The following is an 11,335-nucleotide window of genomic DNA, read 5'->3' on the forward strand; positions in this document are numbered from 1 at the left end:
TCAGCTCTGCAGCTCAAGGTGAGCGCTCTACCACTTGAGCTACAGCGCCACTTCCGGTTTTCTGGTGGTTTATTGGAGATAGGAGTCTCACGGTCTTTCTTGCCCTGGCTGGCTTTGAACCGTGATCCTCAGATCTCAGCCTCCTGAGTAGCTAGGATTACAGGCGTGAGCCACCAGCGCCCGGCAAAGCTAGTGCTCTTCCACTTGAATCACAGTTCTACCTCTGGCCTTCGTGGTGAAGAGACAAGAGTCTCACAGATTGCTGCCCAGGATGGCTTTGAACCTTGATCCTCAGATCTTAGCCTCAAGTAGCTAGGATTACAGGCATGAATAATCAGTACCTACTTTGCTTTATAGTTAATCCTTGTCAGTTTACACATTTTTCCAGTATGCTAAACATTCCTAGTGTGTGATTCTTTTTATTTGACACACATATACACATCAAATGGACCAAAAAGTATGTTCACTTAGAAAAGGTGACCTACCCAAAAATGCAGAATAGATTTCAATGAGCATAGATTAATAACCACTCCTAACCCTCAGGTAGAAGTAATGCCCTGTCCACTTGCATGCTCACTGACCCAAGTGAAGGTGCTAGAGAAAGAAACTTGAAACAGTCCCAAGTAAATTTGGGAAGTCACACAGAGAAATCTAAGATTTCTCACAAAGTCTTAAGTGGGAAGTCTATAAGCCTATCTGGATAGTACTTTTCTGTGGGTTTCTCAATATGAGTCCAGACCACACAAAACACCTTCAAAGACTGGGCGGCCCAAAAGCACAGTAGGGCAGTTATTCCAGCAGGCTGCATACAAAAACCATATAAATGATGGTAAAAGAAAATCAAGGACCAGATGTTGAGACTTCTTGTGTCCACAGTTGGAAGAAATAGTTGAATCTTAGGTGGTTTTCCGCTTCTTGGCTGATGGTCGCTCAAATACATCTCGTACCCCAGCTGCCTTTTGTTTAAAGAACTTTGTGTTCTGGGCACTCTCTTGACCCCATGCTGAGTCGAAGGAAGTGGTATCTTGATCCACAAGGTGGGTATATTTGGTACGACCAGAACGTCCAAAGTTCTTGACCTGAGGGAAGAATGAATGATGAGTTTTAGCAGCAAATATGCCTCAGCCCTCAATATGTTTTTCTTTGTTAACAAGGGTCCCCTTACCTGCATGACTTTGGGAAGGATAGTTTTGTTGAAGTGATCCTCGAGAGTTGGTGCACTGAAATCTCTCTTGTATACTTCTTCATCCTCATCCTGTAGAAAAGAAACCAGTCTAGTTTTCTCTATTATTTAAATGGAAAATATATTAAAGTACAATGCATAAAGGAAGCAGAGGGTATTGAGCCTTTCTTCAAGACAACTGAACTGACTACTTGAGATGAGATTCATCTTCCTGTTAATAGTTTTTCCTTCTCAAGTATTGATACTTGAAGGATGGCACTCACTGTACCTATTTGCTCATGTGACTTCAATGCTAAAGACCTCTCAAATCTTCAATTCTAAATTTTCTGTTTGTATATGTACCTTGGATATTTTATTGGGACATCTGGAGTAAAAAAAAAATCATTTCTCCAATCTAAATTGGAAGCTTCTGATGGGACTAGCATTCTATCAATGACCCAGACTCAAAATTTCAGTTACTCTGGGTATATTCAGTGAGTTGCCACATCCTATACTTTTTTCTTTTGCTGGTATGGGGGTTTGAACTCAGGTCCTCACATGCACACTTGTCTTGTTAGCTTGGCTGATACTCGAACTTGAGCCCTGCCTACAGCTTTAGTTTATGAAATACTTTTTTTTTTTTCTCCAGTCGTGAGGCTTGAACTCGGGCTGGGCACTGTCCCTCAGCTCTTCAGTTCAAGTCCAGCAGTCTACCATTTGAGCCACAGTGCTACTTCCAGTTTTCTGGTGGTTTATTGGAGATAAGAATCTCACGGACTTTCCTGCCCAGGCTGGCTTTGAACTGTGGATCCTCAGATCTCAGCCTCTTAAGTAGCTAGGATTACAGGTGTGAGCCACCAGTGCCCAGCTACTTACGTAGTTTTGAGAATCTTTTTTTTTTTTGGGTCCAGTTGTGAGGCCTGAACTCCGGGCCTGGGCTCTGTCCCTCAGCTCTTCAGCTCAAGGCTAGCGCTCTACCACTTAAGCCACAGCGCCACTTCCGGCTTCTTATGTGGTGCTGAGGAATTGAACCCAGGGCCTTAGGCATGCAAGGCAAGTGCTCTACCACTGAGCCACCTTCCAAGCCCCAACTTACTTAGTTTTGAGAACTTAATTACTTGGGTATGTAGGTAGATTTCATTTGTATGCCATTATTTCTACAGGCTGAGTAAAATGGAACTATTGCTGCTCCTGACTGCTGCTTCTACAATCCAGTTGCTAATGCTTTTCACTGGATTTATATTCTAAGGCAAAAGCAAATAAAGCTGGGTAGTGATTCAGGCTTGGTATCCTAGCTATTTTGGAGGCTGAGATTGGGAAAACTGGTTAAAGTCTAGTCTAGTTTAGGCAAAAAAGTTCATGAGACTCCATCTCAATTAAAAACTTGGATGGTGTGGTAATATGCATGTCACCCTAGCAGGAAGTATAGATGTCATGGTGCAGGCCAGCCAGACTACCTAAAAAATAAACAGAACAAACAGAGGTAGGGACTTACCTCCAGTGGTAGAGAGCCTTGAGTTCAAACTGTACTGCCCTCAATAATAGCAAAGGGCAAATGGGAAGGCTGACTAAAGGCAAGTGGAAGTAACATTCAATGAGGTTCTTTTCTTTTTTTTTGGTCGGTTGTGGAGCTTGAACTCTTTCTTCAGCTCAAGGCGAGCACTCTCCTGCTCGAGCCACAGCACCACTTCCAGTTTTCCAGTGGTTTATTGGCTATAAAAGTCTCACGGAGAGCCGGGCTGGGAAGGTGGCTCAGTGGTAGAGCGCTTGCCTTGTATGCATGAGGCCCTGGGTTTGATTCCTCAGCACCACATAAGCAAAAAGAAAAAAGCCGGAAGTGGCACTGTGGCTCAAGTGATAGAGCGCTAGCCTTGAGCTGAAGAGCTGAGGGACAGCGCCCAGGCCCAGAGTTCAGGCCCCACGACCAGACACCGCCCCCCCCCCAAAAAAAAAAGTCTCATGGAGTTTCCTGCCTGGGCTGGCTTTGAACCGTGATCCTCAGATCTCAGCCTCCAGAGTAGCTAGGATTACAGGTGTGAGCCACTGGCGCCCTGCTCAATGAGGTTATTTTTATCCAGGGACAAAGAGAATTTAAAAGCTTCCGTGTTTTCCCCACTGGATTTTCACTTACCATGAAGAAGGCACCTCGGTGATAATACTTCTGTAAAAATTTGTATTTGCCTTTAACAGCTTTGTTGGTAATGACTTTGCCATTTGCCCTCAGCTCAGCTCGCCTCTCCTCCTCAGTCAGGTTTCTCATGCGTTCAATTTCTGCTTTCTCCTTTTCAAGTCTGTCCAGAAAGCAAAACTATATATTAGTCTATTTTCAGTTTCAGAAAGGTCAAATTGTCTCAAAACAACATTTCTATTTCCATTCAGTTTACCTTCTTCAATTCGTCTGCCTGTAAGGAATTAAGATCATTTGTTCAATAAACAAAAGCTGAGTTCACCCTCATTATGTTTACTTGATCTGTTACTGAAAACTTAGAAGTTGTTTCTAGCATTTCTGAGGTTCAGAAATATTACTTGATAATACCTGTGTCTTTGTTGCTGCTCCTAGTGGAAACCTACCATACAATCATCATTAATTATAGTGGTTTTTTTAACCTTTTCTTTTGGAAAAAGGGTAATACACCATTTCCCCAAGTATGTATATACACATAATTTTAACGTGAAAGGATTCAAGGGTTCTTGAAAAGATATGAATATCAGAAACTGAGGCTAATCAGGTGCTGGTGTAGCTCATGCCTGTAATCCTAGCTACTCAGGCTAAGATCTGAGGATCAAGCCAACCCGCAAGAAAGTCTGTGAGACTTTTATCTCCAATTAACCTCTAAAAAGCTGGAAGTGGAGCCATGTTTCAAGTGGTAGAGCATTAGCCTTGCACACAAAAGCTCAGGAACAGCACCCAGGCCCTGTGGTCAAGCCCCAGGACTGGCTCTCCCTCCAAAAGTTTTCCTTTATAATCTGAGATGATCAGATTAGTTTTTTTTCTCTAATCCTTTACAGAAATGGATTATTTGGCTCAGAAATGAATTTATTTTTTGGTCAGTTGTAGGGCTTGAACTTGGGGCCTGGGTGTTGTCCCTGAACTCTTTTGCTCAAGGCTAGTGCTCTACCACTTTGAGCCACAGCTATATTTCTAGTTTTCTGGTGGTTAATTGGAGATAAGAATCTCACAGACTTAAAAAAAAAAAAATACTGGTACTTTCCTTTTAAAAAGAAAAAAGCCGGAAGTGGCGCTGTGGCTCAAGTGGTAGAGCACTAGCCTTGAGCTGAAGAGCTGAGGGACAACACCCAGGTCCAGAGTTCAGGCCCCACGACTGGACCCCCCCCAAAAAAAAATTAATTAAAAAAAAAAAAAGAATCTCACAGACTTTCTTGCCAGGGTTGGCTTTGAACTGTGATCCTCAGATCTCAGCCTCTTGAGTAGCTAAAATTATAGGCATGACCCATCAGCACCCAGCTAAGAAATGAACTTTAACATTGTAAATGGAGCATATTACATAAGTGCCAAAAATTCTTTCCCTCACAATATGCATGCTCCTGTTTTTTTCCCAGAGTGTCTATTTCTGTAGCCCATAGAGCATGTGCTGGTTTGTTACTTGCTTTGACCATAAGTATGTGGCAGCTGGAGACTTTGCCAGCTTCTGCATTTGCCCTTTGGGAGGCATTATATAGGGGAGCTCTGGTAAAATCAGAGTAACTGTTCAGATAACCTCTAAAATGAGAGAAATTAAAAGTTGTTTCAGTAACTTGATTCTAGGCTGGGTTGTTAGGCAACAGTGATGACTAGTTAACAGTCATTTTTGTCTACTGGGAAACTAAAAGGAGCATTGGTTGGCACTATCCCAAGAAACACTGACAAAACTGTGTTTCTCTCCCCTAATTTCATCATAACGTTCAGTGAATGGGAATCTCGCTCAGCTGCCAGAACCCTGAGGAACCGAATGGAACTCCTATATTAAACTATGTGCTGGACCTCAAGGCTGCCCTTCTGGAAATCTGTCCATTAGGGACCCATCCTGTTACTCACGCTTCTCGGTCTTCTCGGTCCCTCTTGATTCTTTTGAGTTCTCGAACTTTCCATGCCTCATATTCTTCCTCATCATTTTCATCATCAGTATTGAGAGCATCCAGTGCAGCCAGGGACCGTTTGTTTTCCTCCAGCTCTTTCTTGGTCTCCTCTTCTACAATCTGGGTAAGGAGAATACTTCAATATTAAGACTTCCTTGACAGACAAACCTCATTATATTAATCCTTGCATTGAGTAATCTTCATAACCACTCCTATTACCTTGAGTGTGTATTTGCGTCTCTCCTCAGCCAAGCGCTTAGCTTCCTGCTCCAGCTCTTTCTGTTTTAGTGCTTCGGCCTCACGCTCTTGAACTGTTACTCGGTCCTTCCTGCATCACAGAGGTCTGTTAATTGCCCAAAGCCCATACCATGGAACTCTGTCCCCTTATGCACAGTCCCATCCAAATAAGACAAAACCAAACAGTCTTTGTTTCTATTATTTGCAAACAGTCAAAGCCAAGAATCATCTCAGGTCTTCAGAGAACTAAAATTCCATTCAAATACTGTCTATACATGGAACCTACTGGACTGGTAAGTAGTAGGATTTCAAGGCATTAGTTCTTCAAGCTTAATTTTGTGCTTTTATATATATATCACAGACTGATAGGTAACTCGAAAGATGTGCAAAACAAACTCAGGCTTTCTGCGGAACGTGGGATAGAAAAGATGTGGTTGTCTATTCTGTCCCGTCCCCCATCCCATGTATACTACTTTCAGTTTTCTGTGGCTTGAGACAGGAATCTCCAATAAATTTTTTTTTGCCCAGGCTGGCTTTGAACTGTGATCCTCAAATCTCAGCCTCCTGAGACTCTAGGATTATAGGCATGAGCCACTGATGCCTGACTGAAAAGATGCTTTCAGTGAGGCTAGAAAACTACTGTGCATTCTGATGTGGCTTATGAAGAACTTACTTTCGAATGAAGACTGGCTTAAGGCGAGGCTCCATCTCATCTTCACTGTCTGTATACTCTTCATATTCAGACTCTGATTCTGATTCTTCACCAGAACGTCCTTCATCTTCTACCTCCATGACTTCCATCTCTTCATTTTTTCTTTCCTGTGCTCGCTGACGCATCATGCCACGGCGCCGTTCTATTTCCTATTAAGACATAGATACATCCAGGCTAGTTATTCAAACAGAGTTCTAAGATGGTTTTGTTGTTTTTGGTGCTAGAGATTGAACCCAAAGCCTTGTACATGCTAAACTACAAGCTGGGTTATATAGCTTCAACTCCTAGTAGGGCTTTTTTTTTTCCCTTATAAAGCTCAACAAAAGTCAGGCACTGATGGTTCATACCTGTCATCCCAGCTACTCACAAGGTTGAGATCTGAGGATTGTGGTTCAAATACATACAGCTGGGGCAGAAAAGTCTCTATGAGACTCTTATCTCCAATTAACCACTCCAAAATTGGAAGTGGAACCATGGTTCAAACTGGTAGAGCACTTATCCCTAAGCAAAAGAACTTTTGACCCTGAGGTCGAGCCCACAATGCATAAATAAAAAAAGCTTAGCAAGCTTGGCACTGGTGGCTCATACCTATAATCCTAACTACTCAGGAGGCTGAGATCTGAGGATCATGGTTCGAAGACAGCCAAGGCAAAAAAGTCTGAGGCCTTTATCTCTAGTTAGTAGCAAAAAGCTGGAAGTAGAGCTATGACTCAAGTAGTTCAGCACTTGAGTACAAAAGCTAAGTATAAGTTCAAGTCCCTACGTACCAGTACCAGCACCATTTTTTAAAAAAAGCTCAATGAATTGTGACAATTAGCCAGTGCAATTTAGCACTATTTTATTTTCAGTTTTATTTGTAACATATAGGAATAATAATCTTGTGTCTTAAAAAATTAGGCAGCCTGGGCTGGGAAGGTGGCTCAGTGGTAGAGCGCTTGCCTTGCATGCATGAGGCCCTGGGTTCGACTCCTTAGCACCACATAAGCAAAAAAGAAAAAACTGGAAGTGGTGCTGTGGCTCAAGTGGTAGAGCGCTAGCCTTGAGCTGAAGAGCTGAGGGACAGCGCTCAGGCCCAGAGTTCAGGTCCCACGACCAGACCTCCCCCCCCCAAAAAATAAAAAAATTAGGCAGCCTGGCACCTCTGGCTCATGCCTGTAATCCTAGCTTCTCAGGAAGCTGAGACCTGGTACAAAGCCAGCCCAGGCAGGAAAAGCCTGTGGGACTCTTATCTCTGATAAACCACTCATAAAACTGGAAATGGCACTGTGGCTCAAGTAGTAGAGTGCTCGCCTTGAGCAGAAGAGCTGAGGGACAGCGCCCAGGCCGAGTTCAAGCCCCACGACCAAAAAAAAGTATTTTTTGGTACCTGAGAAAAATTATTTTCCTTTATCCTACCTCATCATCAATTTCTTCTTCCTCTTCTTCACTGCTATCTTCTCTCTCCATCCGCCAAGCATCTCCTTCTACTTCAGAGTCACTTTCTCCTACCACTTCAGGTTCCACTATTTTCCGATGTCTAGCCAATCTGAAACATAGGACCTTCTACTATAACACCAATATCACAGAAATAAAGAATTATCAACCACATTTGTTTAGTTGCAGAGCCCTCTGACATCATTGCTTTCATTAAAACAGAAATACTGAGATGAAATTGAGTTGCAGATGAACAAACTAAGCAAGAATGTCAAGCAAACCGATTTGTTGAATGTTAACTACTTTGTACAACTACTTAAATATAATAAAAATGCAGTCAGTTGCCAGTGGATCACACCTATAATCCTAGTTACTCTAGAGGCTGAGATCTGAGGATCATGGTTCGAAACCTGCCCAGGCAAAGAAGTCTGTGAGACTCTTTACAAGTAACTACCAAAAAGCTGGAAATGTAACTATGGCTGAAGTGGTAGAGGGCTAGCAACACACACACACATACATACGATAATAATGAAAAGAACACACACACACACACACACACAAAATAATGAAAAGAACAAAAAAAGCTGAGTACTGGACACACACACACACACACACACACACACGAGAGGATAATAATAATGAAAAGAACAAAAAAGGCTGAGTACTGGTGGCTCATACCTGTAATCCTAGCTACTCAGAAGGCTGAGATCTGAGGGCTAGGGTTCAAAGCCAGCCTGAGCAGGAAAGCCTGCAAGACTATCTCCAATAAAGTACTAGAAAAGCTGGAAGTGGAGCTATGGCTCAAGTGGTAAGAACACTAACCTTGATTATAAAAGCTCAGGGACAGTGCCCAGGCCCAAAGTTCAAACCCCATGACCAATACACACACAGAAAAAAATGTCAGAGCTGGGCACCAGTGGCTCATACCTGTAATCCTAGCTACTCCAGAGGCATCGAGATCAGCCAGCCTTGGCAAGAAAGTCCCTGAGACTCTTATTTCCAATAAACCACTCAGAAAACCGGAAGTGGTACTTTGGCTCAAGTGGTACAGAGAGCTAGCCTTGAGCTGAAGAGCTGAGGGACAGCATCCAGGCCCAGAGTTCAGCTCCGGTATGGACAGAAAAAAAAAAAGTGTATTTGCACACAGTAGGCACCATCCAGGCATGAGCTGTTATTGAGGGTCACGTCTAGGGAAACAAAACCCTAGTGATTACCTCTCTTCCACATCTTCACTGATGCGGTTTTGTAAGCGCCGCAGACGAGGGTCACTAGATGAGTCCTCCTCCTGTTCCTCGGGCTCTGCTTCTTGTTCTTTGGCTTTCTTAATGAACTGAAATTCTTCGTCCTCCTCATCTGAGGACTCCATAGGGGCATAGTCCGGCCTCTTTCCAGATACATAACGCTTCACCTTCACCTTCTCCATCGAAATCTCACCTGCGTAAGAATGAGAACATGTTCCTGTAACTACCCCCCTACCCACCCACCAGGGACCTTCAACAGGGCATGCAGTACACATTCATTTCCAGAGCATCCACGATGCTAGTCCACGGAATCTGGTGGAGACCCAAGGGAAGAGGGGTTCTTCATTTAGGGGAGGGCAGACAGGATACAGGAACAAGATCAGGAGAGATGTCCCCCCCTCCCCGCCCTCCACGACCCCTAGGCAACGCGACCGGGTACAAATTGTGGGGGGGGGGCGGGGAGAAGGCGTCAGGTGGAAGACATGGGGGCCTGGGGCCGCAGGGCCCGGGCGCCGGCGTGCACGGCCTAGGAAGGCATGGAGATGGGGGGAGAACACCGTACCTTTCTCATTGCGAACCGGGACGGCCCCAGCCGTCGACTGAATAGGTGGCTGCTTCATGAGTGCGCTGGGGACCGACATGTTGGCGGCGGCGGCGGCAGCGGTTCCCCAAACTCTGACTAGTCCCCAAAACAATAAACAAACGGCCACGAACGAGAACAACAGCTTCGCTCGGCGGCGGCGACTCCGATACGGCGGCGCGGCTGACGGAGACTACGTACGCCCAAGCTAGAGAAACCGGAAGTGTGCCAGCCGAGGATTGTGGGATTTCGGAGGACCGCTGAAGCGGCTACAGCTGTTTAGAATGTTCAAGCTGTCCCTAGGGCGTGTGCCCGGGCGGGTCTCACGTTCCAAATCGCGCGAGGTTTGCTGGTCGCTTCGTTCGCCGCTTGATTCGAATGCAAAGGTTCCCTTGTTATCCTTGTTGTGAGGCCGTCAAATCGCGCGAGGTTTGCTGGTCGCTTCGTTCGCCGCTTGATTCGAATGCAAAGGTTCCCTTGTTATCCTTGTTGTGAGGCCGAGAAGAACGGGATAGTGATGAATTCCTCCAAATAGTGGTGCAAAGTGGATGTGAAGGAATAGAGTGAATGCACTGGATGAAAAAGTAGCGGGAATGGAGGCCAGTCTGAAACTTTTCGAGGCCTGGCACAAAGTCCGGACTCGCCAACCTCCCCCCCCCCCCCCCCCCGCAACCCTACCAGGAGCTTTGATTCCTTCTAGTACCTGTGCAGCCGTTCACTCATTCATTCAGTTACTCGGGTTTTGTTTTGTTTTTCCTTTTTTACTTTTGTGGCGATAATGGAGATGAAAACTCAGGACTTTGCGCTTTCTGGTCAGGTACTCTAACCACCTGAGCCAAACCCTAGACCTTAAATGTCTTCCACTTTCTTGGGAACGGCTATTTCTGACTGGAAAAGTTCTCATGTTAATTTTCTAGTTATTTAGACTCTGTATGTACCGTGTTTAGGGTTTTGGAAGAAGTATGAATAGTGTTGAAGTTCTGTGTCCTCAAGAAGCTTAACTTGAGAGGTCTTTAAGAACTTCTAGAATCAGGCCCTACATGGTAGATCTCTTAGAAAATTCCCTTTGTGATTCTATAGAACCATCTCTAAACTTACAGCTGGGTTACATTGAATAAAATTAAATTGGCTGATTGAAAGTCAATACATTTTACTAGCCAGAGGATTTATACCTACTGTGGTGGGGAGAGGAGAGATACTATGAGCATAGTTCTAAAGTTCAATACTAGTATTGGAGTGCAAGACACTACGAAATATTTAGTACTTTTTGAGTCCAAGAGTGGTTTAAATTCTGCGGGTAGCTGGTGTTGGAAGGTGGTGGGAATGTGTTCTTGATGATTAACTCCAAAGTATTTCACCTTGGTTGTAAAATTGGATCCTGGTTGAAAATGAAATCAGCTTGTTTCAGGTGAGCAACAGCGCGGCATCTAGTGAGCAAGGAGGCAGTTTGAGGTGGAAAGGACTTTAAGGGTATTTGTGGATAGGTTTTTTTGTTGTTGTTTTGAGACGAGGTCTTGCTATGTGGTCCAAGCTGGTTTCCGGCTCCTGGGCTGAAGCACCTTCTGCCTCTTGAACAACTGGAATTATACATAGACCTGAATACCATTTGGCTTGGTTTAGGATTTTTTTTTTTTTTTTAAGGTGCTGGTCCCGGGGCTTGAACTCAGGGTGTGGGTGTGTCCCTGAGCTTTTGTGCTCAAGGCTGGCCCTCTACCACTTGAGCTCCACTTCAGGCTCTTTTGGTGCTTAATTGGAGATAAGGGTCTCAAGGCCTACATCCATCTGGCTTCGAATTGCCGTCCTCAGATCTCAGCCTACTGAGTAGCTAGGATTACAGGCGTGAGCCATTGGGGCCCGTTTTTTGTTTTATTATTCTTTATTTATTTCTGCTTATGTGGTGCTGAGGAATGGAA

At 44.4% G+C, this 11,335-nt stretch overlaps 1 protein-coding gene across 1 annotated transcript; it reads right to left on the bottom strand.

Annotated features, from left to right (window-relative positions):
* Positions 1-399: 399 nt before the first annotated feature.
* On the bottom strand, positions 400-9,623 carry Mfap1 (microfibril associated protein 1). Its single transcript, XM_070005983.1, has 9 exons — positions 9,405-9,623; positions 8,816-9,035; positions 7,584-7,713; positions 6,150-6,337; positions 5,459-5,567; positions 5,199-5,359; positions 3,294-3,453; positions 1,166-1,255; positions 400-1,079 (listed from the first exon to the last, which is right to left on the bottom strand). Exons 1-9 carry the CDS (start codon positions 9,481-9,483, stop codon positions 897-899), a joined length of 1,320 nt encoding a protein of 439 aa, XP_069862084.1. The 5' UTR covers positions 9,484-9,623; the 3' UTR covers positions 400-896.
* Between the last annotated feature and the right edge of the window lie 1,712 nt (positions 9,624-11,335).

Source organism: Dipodomys merriami, unplaced genomic scaffold (assembly GCF_024711535.1).
Source record: "Dipodomys merriami isolate MVZ:Mamm:240054 unplaced genomic scaffold, mDipMer1.0.p SCAF_69, whole genome shotgun sequence".
Taxonomy (NCBI): Eukaryota; Metazoa; Chordata; class Mammalia; order Rodentia; family Heteromyidae; genus Dipodomys; species Dipodomys merriami.

What these genes read in the sequence shown, in the direction of transcription:
- Mfap1 (XM_070005983.1), bottom strand. Translation starts at nt 9,483, where the DNA reads ATGTCGGTCCCCAGCGCACTCATGAAGCAGCCACCTATTCAGTCGACG. An exon ending in GACCGAGAAGACCGAGAAGC is followed by an intron (nt 3,454 to 5,198) that starts GTGAGTAACAGG and finishes CTTTCTGGACAG; the next exon opens with ACTTGAAAAGGAGAAAGCAG. An exon ending in ACCGAGGTGCCTTCTTCATG is followed by an intron (nt 1,256 to 3,293) that starts GTAAGTGAAAAT and finishes TCTTTTCTACAG; the next exon opens with GATGAGGATGAAGAAGTATA.